Source organism: Podarcis liolepis (genome assembly GCF_965112155.1).
Source record: "Podarcis liolepis genome assembly, chromosome: 3".
In the NCBI taxonomy this organism is placed as follows: domain Eukaryota; kingdom Metazoa; phylum Chordata; class Lepidosauria; order Squamata; family Lacertidae; genus Podarcis; species Podarcis liolepis.
Genome location: NC_139557.1, coordinates 76,720,416 through 76,744,462, shown reverse-complemented (window position 1 = coordinate 76,744,462; position 24,047 = coordinate 76,720,416). Strand labels below are relative to the sequence as shown.

Below are 24,047 nucleotides of genomic sequence, written 5' to 3'. Positions count from 1 at the left end.
AAAGCAGGCATGGGCAAACTCCGGCCCTCCAGATGTTTGGGACTACAATTCCCATCATCCCTGACCACTGGTCCTATTAGCTAGGGATGATGGGAATTGTAGTCCTAAACATCTGGAGGGCCAGAGTATGCCTATGCCTGCCTTAAATGGTTTTTGGCTATTCATAATGAGCAAATACCTGATTTGTGTTTGGGGAACTGAAATAAAGATGTCCTTTTAAAAAGAATAAAGGAATACAAACCAGTAAGAGCCATTTTAAAACTTTCAGGCACTTGTCACCCGTTGACTTTTCCACTTGGAACTGCTGCCAGTACCACCATTTCTCTTTGTCCTATACAAGGCTCCACATTTTGGTTAGGCTTAGTTTTCAGCCCAAAAATTGTAGTTGCCAATCCTATTCCTAACAGTGTCTGCACCTCTTGGATATTTGGAAGTTGTAGATTTTCAAGTCTAATAGACCAATGCAACAAATCTGTGTGTTCAGATGAACATGGCACTGACAGAAGGCAAGTCAACACATTCTGGGTTTGCTTAGTATATGGGGCAAGAGAATACAGTGGTGCCTCGCAAGACGAAAATAATTCGTTCCGCGAGTCTTTTCGTCTTGTGATGTTTTTCGTCTTGCGAAGCACGGTCCGTCGCAACTGCGCCTCTTCAAGCGGCTTTAAGGAAAAAGCGCAAGACGTTTTCGTCTTGCAAAGCAAGCCCATAGGGAAATTCGTCTAGCGAAGCAATGCAAAACCGAAAAACCCTTTCGTCTAGCGAGTTTTTCGTCTTGCGAGGCATTCGTCTTGCGGGGCACCACTGTACATAGTTCAGTGGTAAAGCACATGCTTTGAATGCAGAAGTTCCCAGGTACAATTTCTCAAACTAGGGCTTGAAAAGACTTCCGCCTTTAACCCTGAAGAGCTGCTGTTAGTCAGTGTAAGCCAGCTTTCTCGAACCGAGGTGCTCTCCAGGTGTTTTGAACTATAACTCCCATTATCCCAGTCCATTGACTGTGCTGGCTGGTGCTGATTGGAATTGTAGTCCAAAATAACTGAAGGTCACCAGGTAGGAGAAGGTGGTGTAAACAATACTGAGCTAAATGATCTGACGCTATGTAAGGCATTTTACTTGGGCCAAACCAAAATATTACCCTTGTACTACTACTGGGGTTATTTGATCTGGATCACTGTGGCTGCCTGCATTTATCACATCTTGCTGTGAGCTTGCAGTTTTATTGTGTTGACTCTGTCATTTATTGTCACTTCCTAACCTCTGTTTTAGATATACGCAGGAAACACCTCCTTGTTTTAGTTAAATAGGTATAAAGCTAATAAAACTAAATGGTCTTGAAAGGAATTAAAAAATGTCTTCCTGTGCCCAGTTTGATTTGTTAGGTTATAGATTGGAATCTTAAATAAAGTTAAAAGACCTTTTTGCAAGCAGGCTACTCTGAGCCCAATTCTGTAACAGGTCATTGCTGATGAGGTTAGACCACAGGTTTTGGGTTTTTTTGACATGGAAAGCCTTTTAATTGTCATGGCATGCAACTTCAGTGGGTAGTACTGTGGTCCAGATATTGAACAGTGTCGAATTTGAATTACTGCATGTTTTCTTTAATTAGTATTCTAGTAAATGTGGTTGACTTTCAGCGCAATGAAAGTATCAGTTTGTACTAGAGCTTTGTTTGCATTATTGTCTCCATTTCTCCACTAGTTGGTTAACATTTACCCCAAAGTAAAATTAAAATTTAAAAAATCATTAAAGATGTTATTATTGCTTAGAATTCTAGAGTTGGAAGGGACCCTAGGGTCATTGAGTCCACCCCCTGCAAGGCAGGAATCTTAACTAAAGCTTGTTAATTGAAATTAAAATCCTATTGGTTGCTTGTGAAGGAAGTTGTCATTTAGCCTTGTAAAGAAAAACAAACAAAACAGAAACCTCACAAGTTGATAAGAGCAGCTTGAGCTAATAAAACTTCATATAACTTGCTCAATAAAATGTTAACTAATATTGATATTGGTTGACTAGTTTGCTGCAGGTTTGCTGCAGGTATGGACTTGGGGCTGTGGAGGTGAGGATTAATCTAAAATAGTGGCTGAGGTTGCACACAAAAATATTCTGCTGCTGCTGCTGCTACTACTACTACTACCACCACTACTACTACTACTATTTGATTTGATTTTGATTTCTTGCTTTCCCATCCCCATAAGATTGAAGGGCTGATTACAACAATGTAAAAATAAAAAGATTTACGGTAAATCATATAAGACAATTTACAATCAGAAGAACAGGGTGGGTCCTAAAAATATCTCTCAGGTGTCAAAGGCCATAGTAGAGAGATGTATATTCAGCCTATAATGAACGTTGTATAATAAATGTGCCAGATGTACCTCTGTGGGAAGATAATTCTGCAACTTAAGGGCTGCCGCAGAGAATGTACTCTCCTCAGACACGCATCACCCCACATTTCTCAGCGTGGTTTTACTTATTTTACTTACATTTAGTAAACAAAACTTTTTAAAGTACCCATGTTAATTTTTCATATCAATATACAATATGTAATTGACTAGAAATGTGGGGGGGATATTATACTACATAGATTTTTAATTGGAATACATATATTCTTGTGGGCCCTCTGTCTGACCAAGGGGTTTGGTTATTGACAACATAGTTCACCTTGGGAAGAGACCTCTGAAATCTCTATGATTTGCCTCATTATTCAGACCCCACACAGAGTTGCTGCATACCCAGGCATGTGCATCCTTGCAGTTCTTTAAATAGAAGAAAAAAGCAATGGTAATGAAAACTATTGATATGCTAATAAATTTTAGCAGCCCATAGAACAGCCCAAAAAAGGCTGGCACCTTCATTAAACACCTTTAGGCACCAGGTGAAAACCTTCCTCTTTAACCAGGCCTTTGGTTGATTGACATCTGATGCCCTTTTAAAATATGTTGTGGAAGGGAGGATTATTATCTTTGTTTTTATAATGTATTTCTCTTTTCTATATTGTGATTTTATGTTGTGAACTGCCCTGAGATCTGTGGGTATAGGATGGTATACAAAATTAATTAATTAATTTATAATTACATGATATATTGATTCCACAGCCTGGAAATGGTGAAGATTGTCTAATTGTATTTGCAGTTGATATCCAATTATTGTTACTAATTAACATATTTCCACAGAAAAAAGAAAGCACTTGGGGGAAAACACCTCACATGCTCCCTAGAACACTTTATCATTTTGTATTACTGAACTTCATTGGTGGTTTGAACTTTGTAGAACAACTGCTCTTCATCCCTTGTTCTGTGAACAAGTTATGCCACTCTGCTGATAAAATGTAGACATATAAGCACTGTTTCTTATTCCATTTCAAACTTGGGCTCCCATTCAGAAAGTAAAATCATATTTATTTGAGAGAGAGAGAGAAAGATTGGAAATGAAACTCTAATTGAGTGACAGTGCTGAGTAATTCTTATAAAAAGAATTAGATTATTATTTGTAAAGCATCTGAAACTTTATATAAACAAAATAAAACAGTACCATCTCTATCTGCAGACTTGAAATCTAAATGTACGCATGATTCAAAAGGAAATATGGAAGGGAAAACAGCCAAATTGTGCACTAATTCTTCATAAGTTACATAATACGTAATAAATATAACATTAGAAAATGACAATGGTGCCTAAAATTAATGTTTGTTTCTCAGACCATAGATGATAAGAATAGCAAAGAAGTAGTTCCTGTGATTATTTGTCAGTAATTTGCTTCATTATCAACCTCTTTTTGTTAAAAAGGATGCAGGAATTGCCCTCCATTGCATAGCCTTGATTTGATAAAAGCCAGAAATGGAACATAAGGAATGTTGCTGTCTTAAGAATGAAGAATGTTGGCAGAGGAAGCCATAGAGGAGCTTTGGGTATTGCTTGTACACTGCTAACCTGGCTTTAATCAGAAATGTTTTCTGAAGTTCAAACAGTTGGGATACGAGAATGTGGTTTAAAGGAAAAGGATAGTGTTAGCCTGCCAGCTAAAAGATACATCTTTTGTTCTTGCTTTAAGCCTTATTTAATCTTGGAGACCAGCCATATGTATAGATTCAGTGCTGTATAGTGGGATAAAACTTGACAATTGTTGGCAGTGTTTAGACTATGCTCAGCCACAGAGATTGCTGCTTGGGCACTCTGCTCCACCAGTCTTCCATTAGTTTTGCATGCCCTTTGTTGACATTCCTCAGTGAGTCTATAAATGGGATCTAGCCTGAGTGTTTTAGGATTTAAGATTAACTGTATTGAAAACATAAATACAACATGGACTGCTGACTTACAGCTTTGAAGTTTGTATAAACTTTAAGCATATGCCCATCTAAATCTAGTGCTCTTTTCTATATGGTAACTGTTGATTTGAAATAGCCCATATTTGGCAGATGTTTAGTTAGTAAAAAGCCGGCCAAAAAAGCAACAAATAAAGGTGTGAGTTTCCCCTTCCCCCAAATGTATACAGTGGTACCTCAGGTTACATACGCTTCAGGTTACATACGCTTCAGGTTACATACGCTTCAGGTTACAGACTCTGCTAACCCAGAAATAGTACCTCGGGTTAAGAACTTTGCTTCAGGATGAGAACAGAAATCGTGCTCCAGCGGCGCGGCAGCAGCAGGAGGCTCCATTAGCTAAAGTGGTGCTTCAGGTTATGAACAGTTTCATGTTAAGAACGGACCTCCAGAACGAATTAAGTACTTAACCTGTACTTAAGTACCACTGTACTTCTCTGTTTAACTGAAACAGTAGGAGAACCTCCTTCAGTGGGCATTCAGGACCAGGATTCCTATATTTGTCAAAGTGCTGAAAAAGATTCAAGAGTTGTAGCCACTGTTAGCCATATTCAGAATAAACGAAGTGAAATCAGTGAATGTGACTAACTTAAATCCCCTTATTTCAGTGGATATATTCTGATTTTGTTGAATACAAACCACAGTTGTGTTACAGTTTAGAAGGTATTTGTGCAGTTTAATTATGACAAAATTATGGCACTATAAAGGCTTGATGGATTTATTGTGGCACAAGCTTTTAGGGGTTCCCTAACTACAAAGAGCAGACCATGTTAGAGCATTCCTAGCTCAGCTGAGGAGCCACCCTTTTTTGAATGAAAAGGGGCTTCTGTGGACTTCCATAGACAGGTAGGGCAAAACATCCACTCTGTTATCAAATCCAATTTTAGAATCAGTGACTTGCCATTTGATATTTTTTCTTTTCCCTTCACCAGTGATGTTGACAGATCCTGAATAGTATAAATTGAAACAAAAAATTACAAATACTACATGGTTGGTTCTTTTTTCCTAAATAACCAGGATCCCAACAGGAGTAGCATTATGGGGGGACAAATCTACTCATGAAACTGCCAGTGTGAAAAGAAGATAGTTTTCTCTACAGTAAAAAATGAGCAGCTTTATTATGCAGAGATCATAGGTAATCTTAGAGCACAGATTGGTCTACAATGCTAAGCAGATGTTAATTTTCAGGACCTTATAAACTATATGTGCATATCCTTGAGTTCACGAAGTGCTTTTGATTTAGTGGAGGCATCTGCTAAAGGAAGAGGAGGGGGCACTATTTTTGCTGGTTCTTTCCCTTACACCATGGGTAGGCAAACCAAGGCCAGGGGGCCGGATCCAGCCCAATTGCCTTCTAAATCCGGCTCGCAGATGGTCGGGGAATCAGCATGTTTTTACATGAGTAGAATGTGTCCTTTTATTTAAAATGCTTCTCTGGGTTGGTTGTGGGGCCTGCCTGGTGTTTTTACATGAGTAGAATGTGTGCTTTTATTTAAAATGCATCTCTGGGTTATTTGTAGGACATAGGAATTTGTTCATTCCCCCCCCCTCAAAATATAGTCCGGCCCACCACAAGGTCTGAAAGACGGTTGACCGGCCCCCTGCTGAAAAGGTTTGCTGACCCCTGCCTTACATGGTCAGTGCCCTGCCCCCACCCCCACCCCCAACTAGAGTTGGGAGAACAGGTTGGAAGTAGGTGCTGCAGGGGAAAAGGAAATCAGCAATAATTGCCTCCACTCTTCTGTTAGTTGATGTATCTGCTGGATCAAAAGCCCTTCCATGAGCACAAGGAAATTAGTTGTTTTACTTTATACATTGCCTTGCCCTTGACACTGTATTTTTCTTCCATATCACCTTTGTGCTTCTCATGGAAAATAAAACTTATGTTTGTGAGAGGGATTGAAATGTAATTGAGGGTTAGCGAGAATTACCCCCAAAGTAATCACAATCGGTGACATCCAGGAATGTCTCCCTTCTTGCACAAGGAGATTCTTTTTGCACAACAGGTCTTCCGTTTTTTCCTCTTTCTCCCCTCCTTTGTGCACCCCCAAAATCTGCCCCAGAGCACAGGGGTCATGGAGGGAAGAAGAAGCTGTGTTGTACAAACAGATGCCTGTTCATGATCCCAAATAAGGAAGCAGTTTAACAAAGGATTTTTACTGTACTATATGCCAAACTGTTTCGGCTTTTCAGCTGTCTTGTTCACTCTGTCTTGTTCTTCTCTCCTAGATTATCATCCACTCCTGTGTGCTAAGGGTTTCCATGCATGCAAGGGCCTCCTTCTTCTCACCTCACCCTGCAGCCCCCAGTGCTTCCAAAATCTGCTCCATAGGTTCAGAAAACTCTTGAACAGATTGGGCTGTTGAGGGGGGACAGCTGGGGGAGGAAGAGCAGGTCTCATTGCACAAGTGGAAGTCCAATCACAAAATGTTTGTTATCATCCAAAACGTTCTCTATGGAGGCAAACACTGAGCACATCTTCTCTCATCCAAAGACTTGACTTACGTCCAGTTGACACAGATTTTGGCAGAAAATAGAGCACTTCTTAATCAATGTTCTCATTTTAAAAAATCTTCTGTCTTTGTTAGAGTAGAGGCTAATCTTTCATACCCCTTTTAATGCAGCATGGATTTTTCAAATCTAAGGCTTTTTTTGTTATACTTAAAGTCTAGTTTTTAAACCCTTCCAAGTATTTTTGAGGGAATTTAGAATATATTGAAAGTCTGAAAAAGCTCTACCATTTGAAAACACTGCTATTAATTTGATTTGTAATGACCACAAATAAGACTTCTTCTTCCTGAAGGAGTAAATCAAGGGAGAGGAGAGGAAAGTATGAGTATTTTGATTCCCACTGTTGGATAGAATCCAGAACATTGTGTTCTCTGTCTTCCAATGCCACAGTTCGCAGGAGAGCTTAATTAGTACTTGCCCTATTTTTAAAGCTGTCAAAAATATAGTCTCTGGGGCAAGAGAGGTGCTATCCTGCATGTTAACCAATAATTAGAAGCCATACGGGGGGTTTTTCTGGAAATATTTAAAGAGGGTTTTATATTTAAATTTCTATAGGACCTTTCTGCATTTGTTAATGCAACATATCCCAAAGTAAGCAAAGTATAACACAGTATTATGGTGTTCATAGAAAGAGAGACCCAAATAGGGAGAAAAAGAGAAGAAAAACCAGGGCCACTTTGCCCTCTCGCTGTCCCATACAGAGTGGCTTGCCGTTGATGGAGTCCAAGAGGGGGGAGGCTCTAGATGTCACTTGAGCCAGGCAGGCTGATAAAAAGAGTCTTGCTTTCTCTCCCACTCCCTTGCCATGGCAACAAAGTTCTTAAAATGGGCGTAATTCTGTATTTGGTGAGGGCCTTAAGCCATTTCTGCTGCAACAGGTATGTTCTGTGAACCAGGGGTGATACCTCCTATCAGAACTGCAAGAGAGGGTCCTAGAAGCATGAAGACAACTATTTATGCATCTAACACAGGTTTTATTAAGTCTTGAGTCCTTTTATTTTTATGTCACAATATTCTTCTTTGAGTCAATCTTCCTTGCAAATTGGTTGATAATAAAAAGTCACACAATTTAAATCACAGAAACAATGACAAGGGCTTTACAATTCATAATATTACTGAAAATAATTATTAACTTGTAATATTGAATAGAAAATGCAATTGTTTTGCAGAAAATTCATGAAGTAAGTTTACTGTCTTAGCCTCACACAGCTGGTGAAATGTCATATTGTTTAAGCCACTACTATGCTTGTTCAGTGTCTGACAGGAAAAGGCCTTGTAGCTGTTCTCTACAGGGAAGGAAACCTGCTTATTTTGACATAAAGGGTGTGTGGTACAAAATGTGGATTTTAAAGGAAGTAGAATACTTTTGTATATAGTATTTTATTCAGTTGTGCAAATTGAAAATCCCAATTTTATAAGCAACTGAAAATCATAGATGGGAGAAAGCGTGAGTTATCATATATAGTCTGCTCTATAAATGTGTTTCTCAAATTTTAAAAGCAAACTAATTTTGACACATTAGGAGCATGTGAACAGTATAAGCCAGTTTGGGCATCATAATGGTTTATCATGACAGGAATGAGCTACAGTGTGTCTTGGCCTTGCTTTCTCACCCACTCCTCTTCCCTTGCATGGTTGCATGGAGGAGACTGGAAGCTTTCACTTCCATTTTCTATTAACTGCTGTTTGATAGGTCCAGACAAAACAAGAAGGTATGATTTATCCTAACAATTCTGTGTTGAGAAATGCCAGCTACAAACCATGGTTTATGACTACAACTTAAGGTTTGCATATATCAGGAGCCGTAGTCAGGTGTAGGTTAGCAATAAAAAACACTGGTGTCAGCGAAGTTAACTCCTTATTCAAAGAAACCAAAAACAGTGAAAGCCTAGTGATCTCAGCTACTCTTCCCAGTAGGTCTTGCCCCAGGGAGGCAGCTGCGAAGACTGAAGGTCCCCACTTTTCCACAGCTGCCTAAGTCCCCTCCTCTGCAGGGTTTTTCCCAAGCAATTGGAGATTGTGTCTGCCCACACCTAATCTCTCCTCTGCTCTTTTCATTTCTCTGCATGTTCTAGTTGACCAGGTCTAGGAAGCTGGTCACAGCAGGAGAGGGAGACTCCCTGGATTCTTCAGCAGCCTGCCTCACCCCTGTCTCCTGCCCCCTAACCTCCAGCTTCTACATCAGGACTGCTTTCTGCCCCAGCTTCTTCCTTCTCACTAAACCCTTTTGCCTGTTCAGCTTCCGACAGATTCTATAATACCTGCTTTAAATTGTGTTTAGTTACTCTATGTCATCTAGAATGTTTTAGGGTCATCAAGTATGCTAATAGCCCTATCCTGGGCACATTTATTGAAAGCAGGTCCAACAGAGTTCATTGAGGCTTGTAATAGTGTGATCCTATGCATGTGTACTCAGAAGTGAGTTCAGGGTTTTTTACTGCCAGGTGAACATTTATAGGATTGCAGTCTTAGCATCCATAGGATTGCTTCTTATGTCTTCTGTAGAAATGTCAATTAATCAACTTGATAGCAGGAAATCAAACTGAACCAGAATAACAATTTTAAAAAACCACAGAACTAAAAGAGGAAAGAATATTTGAAGAGTTTCCTCCCCCAAACAGGAACACCATCTGAAGAGTCTTTGGTTTCGTACAAAGTTTTTAAAAATGTTTTTATATATTGATTTTTTAAAAATTTCAAAAGCTCACAATTACACAATAAATCAACAAATAAACACTGAAAAGATCTAGGAAAAAGAGGGGTTCAGAATATGGGTAAACTTACTGCATCCAGTGGAACCAGATTGAATTAGAATGAGTTCATATAATAAAACCAATATTTGGAATGATATCTGTATTTTGGATTTGTTCAGGCCCTGTGCCTAGGAAGCATTGGACAGAGATTGGAGCCTACCTGAAGGCAAAAACCATTGTACAATATTACAAAAGATAAACAGCCTGCCTGTTGGAGGAAGGAAAAGGGAGAGGACACCATTGTAGAGAATGCCTCTCCCTCTCAGCCAGCCTCTCTAGGTGGGTGTTAAAGGCTTCAGTTGTGCTTACTTGAATTGAAGCACTGTTTCTTCACTTTTGAGCTAAAGGTCTGTATAACATCTTGTTTGTTTATTCAGCAGTGCATCTGTGATGGCTAGGCTTGCAGCACGTTGGGGAGAGAAGGGTGTAGCAGCCTGCTGACTTACTGTTCAGGTCCTGAGAATCAGAGAGACAAGTAAGCAGGCTCTTGCAGGTTGAGGAACCGCGAAGGAGCTCAGGAGCACTCAGCCCAGGCAGTAAGAACCATGCGGGGGCAGAGAATTTCACTGCAGACAGTGTTCCACCTCTGGACTGGCGCTGGGTATTCCTGCTTACCCTGATATGAGCTAGCTTTAACCGAGAAAGAGAGATAGGGGTTGTGGTGAAGAGTGCAGTGGATTTGCAGAGCTTTCCAAACTGTGTCGCGACACGTTAGTGTGTCAGCTGCAGAGTGTAGGTGTGTTGCGCGAACACTCCCTGCGCCTCTCCCGGGACTGGAAAGGGGATAGTTTAACCTCCGGCTTGCTAGTAAAACTGAATTACTGTGTCGTGAAATGATGCATGTCTCAAAAGGGTGTCACCAGCATGAAAAGTTTGAAAAGCTCTGACCTATAGATTCTGTGCTAAGGATCATTATAGGCAAGACTGAAAATAACATATGCCAGTTTTACTGGGGCCTCTACAGAAATCTGTGGTGGGATCACACTTGGAAAAACCATACAGTTCTTGCCTTATCTCCAAAAGATACATTTTTGTAGTGTTGAGAAAGTGGATAAGAGAAGTTTCTCTCATAGCACTAGAACCAAGGTTATCCAATGAAGCTGGGTGGGGGGAAATTCAGTTGATAATTTAGTTGAAAAATCCTTTTCTATTCCCAGTCATGTGTTTTGCTTGTAATGATGCTGTCAATGAAACTGGAGGATTTGATAATTTTATCAGGGCCAGAGTCTATGGACTTCTATCCAATAGGATGTTAAGCAAGGCTAAAATTTTATTAAGTGTCTCCTGTGGTCTGCAGGTTTACTTGGAGTAGGCCCTCTTAACCTGCTAAAATTGCTTGGTCTCTTGTTTTTACTCTCAGATATTGATTATTTAAATAATTTATTTAAATAATATTATTTAAGGTGTGGGTCTAGTTTTGAAAGTCAGGCAAGCTCTTCTAGTTTACATCTTGCGGTGTATTCTTCAATTACTATTGTACTAGTTTCCTTTGGATTTGTGTTTAATACATCCTGTGCTTGCTCCTATAATCACCTGTCTCTTCTAGATTTTTTTAAATAGTCTTTTTGTAGCAGCTGCTCATTCCAGCACTTCCTCTTTAGCATGTAGTGAATTCTTGCCCATCTACTTTCAAGCTGTTTCCTTGTTATTAACCTTTAACCTTTTCAGCTTGTTTTGTTATAGCTAGCAAAAAAGAGTGGAAATAAAAGCATTATGAAATATTCACCCCGCCTATTTTAAATCTAGTGGGATATTTAATTCTTATCACAAAGAATTGGACATTTGGGGGGGGGGGATACAGTAGAAAAGGGCTAGTGTTTTGTATTCAACAGTGTATTAACTACAGCAAAATTACTTAAATCTAACAGGGCTACATGCATTCTACATGACTCTAAAGCAAGATATTTACTGACCCCTAGGAAATAGCTTTGTTGACTGTTCATTTGATCTTGTATTCTAGTAAACATGATGGTCAACCATTTCTGAAACGGTAAGAAGGTGCACTTATCTCCAGGTTTATCTCTACAATGACTCCTTAACCCTTTTGTGTATTTGGGACATAACAGAAAACAAAAACAACAGAAGAGTGTAAAACGTGTTTTCCTTTATGGTCTCTGGATTTTCAAAGGGTCAGGTATTTCAGCACCTTCCCCCTCTAAATAAACAGGTACTGGAATCAGCCTGCCAGTTTTAAATGAATGAGGAATGGGTTGCTAATTTATAACCACTTTCTAGAGCAGGGGTCTGCAACCTAAGGCCCATGGGCCACAAGCAGCCCACGGGGGTCGTTTAACTGGCCCCCAAGCTGCCCCCGAACTGAGCCGCCCACTCGGCGAGTCCCCGCACGCAGTGCTAAACCAGCGCAGTGCAGGGACTCACTTCCGTGGTGCCGGAAATCGTATCTGTTCAGATGCAGACACCGGAAATCACATGCTCATGGAGCCCATGGAGGGCTCTCCGCTGGAGTGAACCGGCCCAGGCGAGGTAAACCTTGCTGACCCATTCTAGAGCTTCCTACTTGGTGCTTCCCCTTCCCAGGGCTTTGGAATGCTAATCATTAGACATGACATGAGGTTTAATTGCATAAAGCAGGAGTTGTGAATGTGGTTCTTGCAGGTGCATGTTCTCAGAGAGGCCTTTCCTGGCACCCTCAAAGTCCTCTCCCTGAAGTTTGGCTTGAAAGAAGCATACTATTGTAGCCAACAATCTGTTCTTATGCTAGTTTTGTTCTATTTTTATTACAGGCAATGGTGGCTTGTTATCCAGGCAATGGAACAGGATATGTGCGCCATGTTGATAATCCAAATGGAGATGGAAGATGTGTCACATGTATATATTACCTTAATAAAGACTGGGATGCCAAGGTAATTCTATTTTAGAGAGAGTTTTTTTACATGTTTGAATAACATGTCATGCCTTTTAAAGCAATATCTTGTACACCTAGTAAACATATCCTTTGAAGTTGCATCCGATCCTATATCCAGGGCACCTCACCTAGTGTTTGGTCTCCCTTCCACTCCAGCTAGGATCTAAAAACATACTTTCCTTAGAAAACTGTCAAAAATCACACTAGTCATGCTGAAAGTTTTAAATGCACCTCAAGTAGCTCTTTGGATCCCGCTTATTGTTTTTATGGCAGTAAACTTCTGTGTAGCTTTGATGCTAATGTTAAATGTGAAACAACTCTTCTAGTTCATGTGTAAATGTGAGGAATTGCCTTCTTTAATACTAAGGTTATGAGACGCTTTCAACTTTGTTAAGAATATATTTATTTGCTATAGTGAAAATAAATTATAGATCATATATTCACTGATCTCCCTGGTCGTCTTTGGAGAAAGACTAGAATTTATTTCCTTCTTCAGGAATTTGATAGCCATTTGTTGTGGTGCTGACTCCTCATTGTTCATATTTAACTTCAAGGAACTATGAGAATGTTGGGCAAAGTATAGAAATTGGTTAGACTAGTGGCTGGTAATTTCCCCAATTGAAACTCGGCTAAGCTAGTTGCTTGTCAGAAATCCAGGGAGAGTGCTTGTTGTACCCCGGTTCTACTTCCTGTGAAAACAGAATACTGGACTAGATGGGGTCTTTAATTTAACCCAGTGGAGGAGTTCCTACATTATTCAATATTTTTAAAGGTGGTATTTATATTCATTCTGTGGACCACTCATTCAGAATTTGTATGCAGTTAACAATATCAGCACAGAGATTTTGTTTCTCATAAAACAGTAATTTTTGGTTTTGCAAATATTCTATTTTATTAATATTGATTATCTAAATATACACTAAAACACATTCATTAATGTATGTTACAAAAATCTGAGACATTTTGATTGTTTGATTTTTCAGTCTGTGCTAGTTCATTTTATAGAGCCAACTTATGAACCTCAAAAAAAAGTTTCATTAGTGCAACTTATTTTTATTTGGATCACTGTGAGAAGGAAATCTTACTGTCTGCTTTAACTATTATAGAAATAGTTGAGTTAAAAGGAAACTATATGTAGGTGCTATTAGTACATTGAAATTGCTGATAGCATCTTTGATTGTGAAGCACTGTTTATGTCTTTTAAGGTAAGTGGAGGTATTCTTCGAATATTTCCTGAAGGCAAAGCCCAGTTTGCTGACATTGAACCTAAGTTTGATAGATTGCTGTTTTTCTGGTCTGACCGCCGCAACCCTCATGAAGTGCAGCCTGCATTTGCTACAAGGTAAGATGAATGAATATATACCGGCAGACTTTAGTAAGTTTACAACAGAAATAAGAAGGAATTGGAAATCTGCAAAAAATGGATTTATCTGTCCCAGGAAGGTGACTAATATAAATGGAGCCTCAGTTATTCAGAATATATGACTTACGCTTGACAAATTTTGAGAGTTTTAACTTGCATTGATTAATGACATGCTATGTTACCATTAGTTATGGATCAACAAAAGCTAAGGTTTGTCATGATTTATAGCAGGTTAGTTAAATGGGAAAAAGTCATTGTCTTATCAATGGTGTCATGCATTGTTATAAGTTGTCGGGTTTTTTCTCTCTGAGATTTTTTTGACTGCAGGCCTATACATGGGGAGTAGACATGTCAGTTTATTTCTCAGGTTAAAAAAAATTGAATTTACGTGTCATATAAAGCAGATGAAGGCATAGAAGTTGATCACTTAGGCCAGGCATGAATTGTTAACAGGTGTGTGGGAGCTATTATTTGGGAAGACTAAAAAAGGGATAAAAATAGCTGTGTTTACAAGAGTCAATTTAATGTAGTAGTTAGAAAGTGGGACTAGGGCCTGGGAAACCAGGCTTCAAATCTTTACTTGGCCTTGAAGCTCATTTGGTGACCTTGAGCCAGCCTGATCCATGTATGCCACCTTGAGCTGCTTAGAGTAAAGGTGATGTTTGCGTATTAATAAATATGGAGATTTGGCTTTTAAACAAGTGCATGTACACCTGAGTATCAGTTGAATAAATAATTTTGTAAATGTCTCTTGAAATAAGACTTTATGTACATACACTGCAAAATTTATCACTGCATTAGATTAGATGTTTGTTTCCTGAGTGAATGGAGTTCACTTTTTTGGTACTGTACAAATGTTAAATTTATAAACCTTGTAATTAACATTCTGTTGAAGTGAAAGGGGGCAGTTCTTGGAAGTGTAGAGATGCAACTTAGTTTGATGTGTCTCCAAGGGAAAGAGCAGGTAGAGGAAGCGAAACCTCCAAGTTTCTTAGACTGTCCTTTCTGACCTAACCTGTCCTGAGCGTCTCTAAAGTGCTAGACCTATGCTCTTAGGGTTGCAGACTTCATTTCTTGCTTCCTACTGCTTCATATGTTGTGAAAATTTAAGGAGAGTTTGCTGGTATAAGATATATTAGAAGTTTATTCTTGTTGGTTTGTTTTTTAAGCAACAGCTTTGAGTTACAGTCTGATTCTAGGCATGCTTACTTGGAAGTCCCATTGAGTTCAGCAAAATTTAGTACTTGCTGGCAAGCAAGTTTGTATAGGATTGCAACCTTACCAAGTTATAAAACAAGGAAGCTGTCTAAAATCAAGGAACGTTGCTGGGGATCAAAAGCATTGGAATGCTATTGCACTCTTGTCCTGCTTTTGGGCCTTTCATAGGCATCTGATTGGCCAGTGTGAACTCTGGCCCAGATGAACCTTTGCTCTGATTCAGCAGGGGCCCTGCTGTTTTCTTAAGAATGAATTTGCTTTTCATTGGAAGGAGACATCTGTTTAGTTGGGTAAAGTCTGAAGGACCATTTTTTTCCAATAAAGCTGAAGATGTTTAGAGTTGGATGTTTCCTACTTATCAGTGCCACCAATTTATTATTAGTGCTATTATTTACCTGCCCTTCTCCCTAAGGTCCCAGGGCAGGTTACAACACTTAAAAACACAATTCAAAGCAGTTTAAAGCAACTTAACAATCACAGAAATAAGGTGGGTCCTAAAAATACTAATCTGGTGTCAAAGGCCAGGGTAAAGAGGTGTGTCTTCAGCATTCACCACAAACTGTATAATTAATATGCCAGATGCACCTCTGTGGGGAAGGAGTTCCACCACTTCAGGGCTTCCACAGAGAATGCCCTCTGCTGGGCCAGAGCTTCTAAGGGTGGTGGAACAACCAATCGGTCCCTCTCTGCCAAGCTTAACACCCAATCTACAATGCAATGAGGCTTGCTTGTTTGGTAAAGATCCTTTCTCCTGTGGTTAATATGAATCGCCTGAGCCAGTGGTCTGCCAAGAATTGAGTTGTTTTGGAAATTAGAATTTTCAGCTCAAAGTAGTAAATTACAGATTGTATTAAGTTCTGCAAATTATTACGTTACATATACACAGAATAAGTTGACAGTATGCACTGCTGTTTAGGTGGCTCAGGTATACGGTTCTGTCATGTAATTGGAGGGATCTAAGAGAGTGTTAAAATGTGTTGTTTTTTAATATAGTGTGTTACTATTTCATTCTTTTTATCTTTTAAAGGTACGCAATAACAGTGTGGTATTTTGATGCAGATGAAAGAGCCCGTGCTAAAGTAAAATACTTAACAGGTATTTGGTTTCCCTGTTTTTTATGTTTGTGTGCTCTCTAAAATCAGCTGTATATTAGTGTGCGTAGCTGTAAAAGTAACTGACAACAGCAACTTCTGAGTACAGTTGTACCTCGTTTTGCGGCTGGGATCTGTTACGGAGCCCCAGCCACTAGCCGAAAAGGACGCAGGGCAAAGTCCCGCGCATGCACACAAAGCAGTTTGCACTTCTGCGCATGCCTGAAGCACAATTTAGCACTTCTGCGCATGAGCGGCAAACCTGGAAGTAACCCATTCCAGTACTTTCAGGTTTGCTGGAATGGACGCTAGACAAGGCGGACGTTCGCGAAGGTATTACTGTACAGTGATATTATAGCTGTAGTTAATAATGAACTTCAGTAAGACCTATACAGTGGTACCTAGGGTTACTTAATTCGTTCTGGAGGTCTGTTCTTAACCTGAAACTGTTCTTAACCTGAGGTACCACTTTAGCTAATGGGGCCTCCAGCTGCTGCCACCGCGCGATTTCTGATCTCATCCTGAAGCAAAGTTCTTAACCCGAGGTATTATTTCTGGGTTAGCGGAGTCTGTAACCTGGAGTGTCTGTAACCTGGAGTGTCTGTAACCCGAGGTACCACTATCTTGAGTATCGTGAAATGGAAAGAGCCTTAATTTCATCTTATTTCTTGCCCCACCCATAGTGGCTCAGAGCTAGCAACAAGTTTAAAAGGCCACACAGGGGAAAAATAACCAACTGAAACATTATGCAAACTGAAAAAACTATTTCAGTCCTGCTTAATCATAAGGTTAAGTCACCCCAACCAAGAAAGCTTCTAGAAAACATTATTAAAACATTTGATGGATTAGGGGAATGGATTTCCATGAATGTGCAGCAAACACTATTACTGTCTTTAAACATTCTTTTATTATTTGAATTTGATGCACAAATGATACAGTCTGAGGTGGTATTTAAGATTGTGTTGAATTAGAATCTAGAACAAATGAACTGAAGAACAGATCTGTTGGATTTTTGTCATGTAAAAATGTGGAGAAAGGAAAGATGTATATATTTGACAAGCTTAATAGAGTGTTGCATTCTCCTAAATCAATTTGAGGGACGCGGGTGACGCTGAGGTCTAAACCACTGAGCCTAGGGCTTGCTGATCTGAAGGTTGGTGGTTCAAATCCCCATGACAGGGTGAGCTCCCATTGCTTGGTCCCAGCTCCTGCCAACCTAGCAGTTCAAAAGCACGTCAAAGTGCAAGTAGATAAATAGGTACTGCTCCAGCAGGAAGCTAAATGGCGTTTCCATGCACTGCTCTGGTTTTGCCAGAAGCTGCTTAGTCATGCTGGTCACATGACCCGGAAAAACTGTCTGCGGACAAACGTCAGCTCCCTCGGCCAGTAAAGCAAGATGAGCGCCGCAACCCCAGAGTCGTTCGCAACTAGACTTTACTGTCAGGGGTCCTTTACTTTTACCTTCAGATCAATTTGACTAGCACCAGAAAGGTTGAGCATCCATTGGGGCAGATTTTGCCATACTTCCAGGAGCCTTGTAGTTTTGCTTTGGGTATATTGTTGTATACTTGTATACTTGTAGTTTTGCATTGGGTATACTGTGTGGTATGTGTATGTCTGTGTGTGAGAGAGAGGCAGGAAGGTATGTATGCGTGAGTGAGAGATGCACACATGTGTAGTTGTGTATATGTGGAGTGTGTGAGTTAGGGAGATGGTGTGGCCTGTGTGTGTGTGTGTGCGCGCGCGCATGCGCAAGAGAGTGTGGTTGGCCACCTTGCATATCTAACTTGTAATGGTATAGTATTTCTGTGTTTTTTTTTAATAACTCCCCCTTTGTCTTACAGGTGAAAAAGGTGTGGAGACTGAACTTAACAAGCCTCCTGATTCAAATGGGAAAGACCTTCTATAAAGCCTTTGATCTAGTAATTCCCTGTGCTACGTCCTGGTCCATCTCCCCCTCCCCACAACAGTCCTAGGCGCTGTCTATTAACTTTTGAATGTGAATAATGAGATAAAGGAAAATCAACGCCAAATCAACGTTTGGAATAAACAAATGAATTATGGGTTTCAGTGTTTCATCAAATGGATTTCTAATAGCTTATGCATTGTACTACATGATTGTGACTCTAGTCCTGTTAACTGCTTATGTGACGATAAGCATTGAGGAAAAAAACAGCTTACACATGAAGTGCCCTACATAGAAGTTTTCCATCCTTCATATTTTGCCATTCAATCATCCAGTTCAATGCTATTTATCATCCCCCCTTTTTTAAAATGTGGTAAAAGTTTTGAATTTTAAATAATTTTTGTATAACCAGGTACAGCTGATCAACATCGAGCAAAGCAAACATTTTTCTCCAAAATGGCATTTAACTATTTTTGTAAATTTGCTGTTCACACTGTTCTCCTACCATGTAAAACCTAATTTAAATAAGAATTGCCAGTAACTGATGATCACTCTGTCTTTACACTTAAGTCTGAAAAGGAGCACTTTAATTCCCATTTAAGAACCCAATTGTTTTATTTTCATATCTTACACTAATTTGAATTTTTTTTAAGATTGCTGCTGTATTGTGTTTGTGTTCTCTCTGAAACTTTTTTTAAAAAAACTGAAACAGATGCCTATCTTGCTGTCAATTACTTCCTTAAATTTGTGGTTTTATATGTTGTATCCAGAGAGCAAGCTTTCTGTATCTGTGTCATTTGGGTTTTCTAAGTGACTGGCTAGCACTAAGTGGACTTGACGTTATCCGTACTGTCTTTTTCATGTTGAGAACTGTGGCTGCAGTTCCGCTGGGAACTTCATCTATGAGAGCCATTTGATGTGAATGAAAATCATTCAAGAACACAGCAGTACTCATGTGCAGCTCCGGCTTTTTCCAGTGGGGCTTGTGCAGATGAAGTGCCAGGTGGACTCTGCCCATAAGTATCAAATCCCTAGAACATAAGGGCTTTCCTAGGCTTTTAGGTGTACCAACATCCTTTCTACTATTTTGATGGGAGATCTCAATCTTGACTTGTTTTCAAAAGCTTACTTTCTGCTACGTTTTTTGGTAAAGTCATGAAACTTCAGAGATTTCCCCCCAAAGCAGTAGTATCCTCATTTGCAGTTGGGTCCCTTGATCCCCTTATATACTATCAAGGGGTATATTTAATGCATTAAGACTGAAGTGCATCACTGCAGGCTTAATATGTAAATATTTTCCTACTGCTGAGAATTTTTCTCCCCAAAATAACATTGGCCTCTGATCAATACGAAAATGTTTTTGACAAGGAAAAACTAAATTACTTTTAAGTGAGGAAGCAATGGAGAATAAAATTAATTCAACCAGATATTTTGAAATTTTTTATTTTGAAGGGATTGGTTTGTGCTCAAAAGCAACCCCCTGGAGGGAAGCTTCTGAGTTCTAGCAGCCTTACAAACAGGAGCCTCCCCATTTAAAGGCTCCATATTTTATCCCTTGATTCCCTCACTTAACCAAAACAATGTGAGTGTACAGAAATATTTCTGTATGTACAACTTTGCCTATTTTAGCATCTGTATAGTTTGTACTTGTATTAGAGACCTTTTCTATGGAAAGCTCAGTAATTTTTATTAAAAAAAGGTTACTATTCATGTAAAACATGAAAAAAAAAGGATTACGTTTAGTGACAACTGACAAAAGGTGGGAAATTCAGTATTGTGATAGCATACTAAGGGAAGATCTGGCAAAAAGTCTTTGGGGTTTTTTTGTTTTCCCCACCCCCTTTAAAACGATTAGCTGTCAAAACTTTTAACAGTTTGGTTTTTCTCTTAATCCTGGTAAATCCGAAGAAAACATGTCTACTGTAAGTGCCTCTGCAAGCCTGACCAAGGAGTGCAAATTTTCTCTACTGTCTGGTCTGCAGTGCAATGCACTGTTTTAGGCCTAAGAAACACCATTTCTAACTTTTAACTGCTTTTGTATTATGTTAAATGTGTTAGACATGGACAACATAATAAGCCTTTACATTTTTTGTTTGTTTGTCCCTCTATTCAAAGTATCAACATCTTACATTTGTGCTTGTTGGGAAGATTTAAAATGTGCTTAAATCTCTCAGTTGGTTATTTTACAAAAGGTCACCAAACTGGGTCTTCTAATGTCCATTTAGAAGCTGTTCATGTCAGTTAAATCTTCAGCCTTGGGCGTTACCAAGCAGGAACCTGTTTCAGACTATTTTTAAACTGTCTTATGGCCTGTATATGTGTTTAGTCCTGGTTAAAGATAAAGCTTCATAATGCTATTTTTATTTCATGACATTAGCCAGCTGTAAAACACAAGACTTTTATCTAGCAGGCAAAGAAATTCAGAATTAATTTGCAGATTTCCTATAAAGTCATGTAACTTTTGAAAAGCAGTGTTCATTACTGAAAGAGCTCTCAAGTTGCTTGTAAAGCTAATTAATTAAAAGATGTATAAAGGTTCTTGAAACAATGTGGTGGTTATTTGTAATTATGTAATATTTTTAAAGCCTCCTACACAGCAACTAATTAGTAAACTGATATGGGGTGTGTCTGTCTGTTTTTAGCAGTCAGTGACATTGCAGCTGCAGTCAAGGGTCTCCTGTTAGTTTCATTTATAAACCCTGTTTTTAATTATCTAGCTGTGATTGTTTTTAAAGGAGAAGGGGGGGGGACAAGACTGTCAGTTGTAGCCTGGTACTAACTTGGCATTACCAATGCAAACATTTTATTTTCTGATCACGTGGAAAGGCTAGGTGTTTTTCCTTCTGAAAATAACCATCTTGAATTTTGGGTGTTTAGGTAAGCATTTAGAGCATGTCCATAGATTGAGTTTAGTGTGTCAGATGCATTGTTTCCAGACTTCAATCACTGTGGTACCACATTGCAGGAAACTTCTCCCTGTGCTAATGAGTTTTTGTCACACAGTATAAACTGTGCACGTTGCGTGGTTGCCTTCTCATGATTAGAAGCAAAGGAAAACATTTACTTGTCAGAAGATATTATGAGGACCTGCTTTTAACAGCTACCTGCTGTGCCTTCTCAGTGCTGTTTTCTGTGGGGTGATATGAACCACCCTTAAGTAAAACCTGGTTCTCTGACTCTTCTGCAATTATTATATTTTTGTCCTTTACTGTCTTTGGACACTCTTCATAACAATTTTTCTTGATGTTTATTTGCTAAAGCATCTCCCACTCATGTTGTTATTTTTTTATCATTTGGTAATCTCTGTTGATAATAAAACATCAGTAAGACATTATAAAAAAACAGTCTCAAATTAAAACCTGAGTCTTCAAGCAGCTTTTCTTTCAGTAATAATAAATGCTTGGATACCAAGTGCCTTTTAAATGAGCAGAAGACACATACGCTCTCTCATGGAGGAGTGTCGGTTTCATCACCCAGCTGCACTGCATGCTGTTTCAAAGAATCTCCTATGTGTCAGGAACAGGGTTTTCAGGGGAATGTGAGGAGCTACAGTAATATAAAGAAAAGCCTTGTTGTGTGAATGCAGTACACAAGTTCTTTGAGCTTCTGTCTCAGTACAGCATAATCTGAAGAGCACTGCAGTTTCATATTTGAGTTCTCCAAGAACTAACAGGTAGATATGATCTGTCTGAACCAGGCAATGTGTTAGCCTTTATTATATCAGCCGGTTCTAGAATTTTCCTGTCCAAATGCCCATGCGCCACGGAAAGGGAAATGCCAAAATAACCCCATCTCACTAATCCCTTGTGACCTGGATACTTGAAGGAGCACCTCTCCCCTTATGTGGCAGCCCATGCTCTTAACATCTGTGGGAGAAGGCCCTACTGTTACTGCTATCCTTAACCTCAGCACACCCCATAGTGATTTGTGGTAGGGCCTTCTTGATCGTGGCTCCCCAGTTGTATAATTCCCATATTTGGAGATACGTCCTCAGGATACCCTTATCTGTTCCTTGCAGCATATGAAGGTTAAAAAGATAGGACTGTTTCTATCTCACCCATTTATTCCTACTATCTACTTCTTCACACGCGTGTGCACACACTCCCCACCCTGTGTTTAGGCAAAGTGTGTCTGCAGCTTTGGTCTTCCTCATGGCCTTTTTGTCTTAACCACTCTCCCCTCCCAGCTCCATTGGTCTCTTGGGGATTAGCAAGCATATTGCTCTTCAAGGCCATCTTTCTTGTTTCAGCCTTGGAAAGGCTGTCGCCATGCCAGAGGGCTCTTTCCCTGTCTCCCAGGATCTTTGTAGCACAGTGTCATGTAGCAACCTGTACAGTAATTGTAGGCAGGAGATAGATTGCTGAATAACTTAAAGCAGACCAGCAAGGGTTTCTTTCTCCAAACTATGTAAACCAGGCATGGCCAAACTTGGTCCTCCAGATGTTTTGGGACTACAAATCCCATCATCCCTAGCTAACAGGACCAGTGGTCAGGGATGATGGGAATTTTAGTCCCAAAACAGTTTGGCCATGCCTGATGTAAACAATAGCAACAAGTGAAACCCTGATCTGTAATAACTCCAAGGTAGATTCTTTATACTTATGCAAGTGGGAACGGCAACAAAATGTTGCAGGATGTCATGTTGGGGATTCCAGCCATTCTGTCCCCCTCCCCTGGTTTCCCAATCAATCCATCAATCAGCATTCTGCCGCCATTGGCATGCTCAGTCCTCTTTGAACTGTTTTCGGAGTCCCTCCCCCGAAAAAAAGATTCATTGAGCTTCTGCAAACCCCAGGGATTTCCCTAAGCAAAACGTAACACCAATCTCTTCTTCATAGGTGCTACAGTTTTGCGTACACTTAGCAGTGGCACTTGTAGCTGGAAAATAGGAAAGTGAGAACGGGCAGTCCAATACATGTTGGCACCTTAGGCAAACCACAAAATGGCGTCTCTCACCCTGCTGGGAAGATCTACATCAGGAACTGGGGCGGGGGAGTTGGATAAGGATCAAGATGGGGAACCAGGTAGGAAGAGGCCAATGAGGCTCCTACTCGCCAAGAGGCTGCTATGGAGGCAGCAAATGGCGGGTTCAGAGGAGGTGGCAGATCCAGTCTCCAAGGAGCGGTTGCAGCTGTTGCTGGCACCACCACAACAGCAGCAGCGGGCAATGTGTTCCTTGGAGGTTGGTTCTGTCGCCCCAAGGCAGTCGCCTCACCTGCCTTATGGGCAGGCTGGCCCTGAGCAAGGAGTATGTTATGCAAGGCATTGAGAGAAAGGCTCATGGGTTGCAGAAGCTACTTGACTCTGCGTTCAGAACTCCTATTTTATCTTTGCTTCTCTCCCCAGATACTTTATGGGACCTGGTTCTGGTTTATAGGCCTTGGGAGTGTAGTCAAAACCAAAGTAGCCCCCATAAACCTGAAGCCTGCCTAGTGCTTATGGTGCTTATGTAACATTTGCATTCTTCCAAGAAGTCTGAGGCTGGCAGGGAGAGGTTTCCCGGGTGTGGAAGATCACAGCACTTCAGTGATGGGAAAAAGCAGCGCTTGCCAAGTTTCTCCCTGCCTTTCAGCTATTGGAGGGAAAGTTGCTGTAGATTCTGAACACACCGTGCCAGTCTTACTATTCTGGCATGCAAATTAGCTTACCTTGGGGAAAATAAACTGGTTTCCGCATTTCCTGCTGATGCATTCAGGGAGAGCCTGAATCTACGAAAATAAAAACGCTTCCTTGTGAATGGATTTTCTAGAAAGGCCATGCCAACTGTCTCATTTGCCCAGGCCTGGTTCTGGAATGTTCTTAGTATGAGTTGCCCTGGGTCAGTTCCTGTTGTATTCATCATATCCTGTGGTGGGTAAATTTTCATTTTCATTTCCCTTCTTTCTGCTGATTAAAAAAAGAGAAAGAATATGGTGGGTGACAACAACTGAAAGGAGTTCTCACAGATCATGATCGCTGCTGGCCCCCCTGACTCCCTGTTCTGTTAACTGTCACCACAGACCACCAAACCTATAT

The 24,047-nt window shown here is 40.1% G+C and overlaps 1 protein-coding gene and 2 long non-coding RNA genes across 4 annotated transcripts in view; 2 read left to right on the top strand and 1 right to left on the bottom strand.

Moving 5' to 3' along the window:
* The window catches only part of EGLN1 (egl-9 family hypoxia inducible factor 1), a 25,788-nt gene extending 5,211 nt beyond the window's left edge, over window positions 1–20,577 (top strand). Inside the window, exons 2-5 of one of the 2 annotated variants that reach the window (XM_083496920.1) lie at window positions 12,333–12,452; window positions 13,660–13,796; window positions 16,063–16,130; window positions 17,971–20,577. In XM_083496920.1, the coding sequence (XP_083353046.1) occupies window positions 12,333–12,452; window positions 13,660–13,796; window positions 16,063–16,130; window positions 17,971–18,035 (390 nt within the window). In that variant the 3' untranslated portion in view covers window positions 18,036–20,577. Of the gene's footprint in view, window positions 1–124; window positions 560–814; window positions 2,073–12,332; window positions 12,453–13,659; window positions 13,797–16,062; window positions 16,131–17,970 lie in introns of those variants that run through there. The other variant, XR_014524495.1, reaches the window with a different exon arrangement.
* Window positions 5,027–24,047, bottom strand: LOC310704059. The gene is made up of 2 exons (XR_014524538.1): window positions 23,681–24,047; window positions 5,027–5,271 (listed from the first exon to the last, which is right to left on the bottom strand). It is a non-coding gene; the product is annotated as an uncharacterized lncRNA (long non-coding RNA).
* Window positions 7,483–9,395, top strand: LOC310704064. The gene is made up of 2 exons (XR_014524544.1): window positions 7,483–7,547; window positions 7,600–9,395. It is a non-coding gene; the product is annotated as an uncharacterized lncRNA (long non-coding RNA).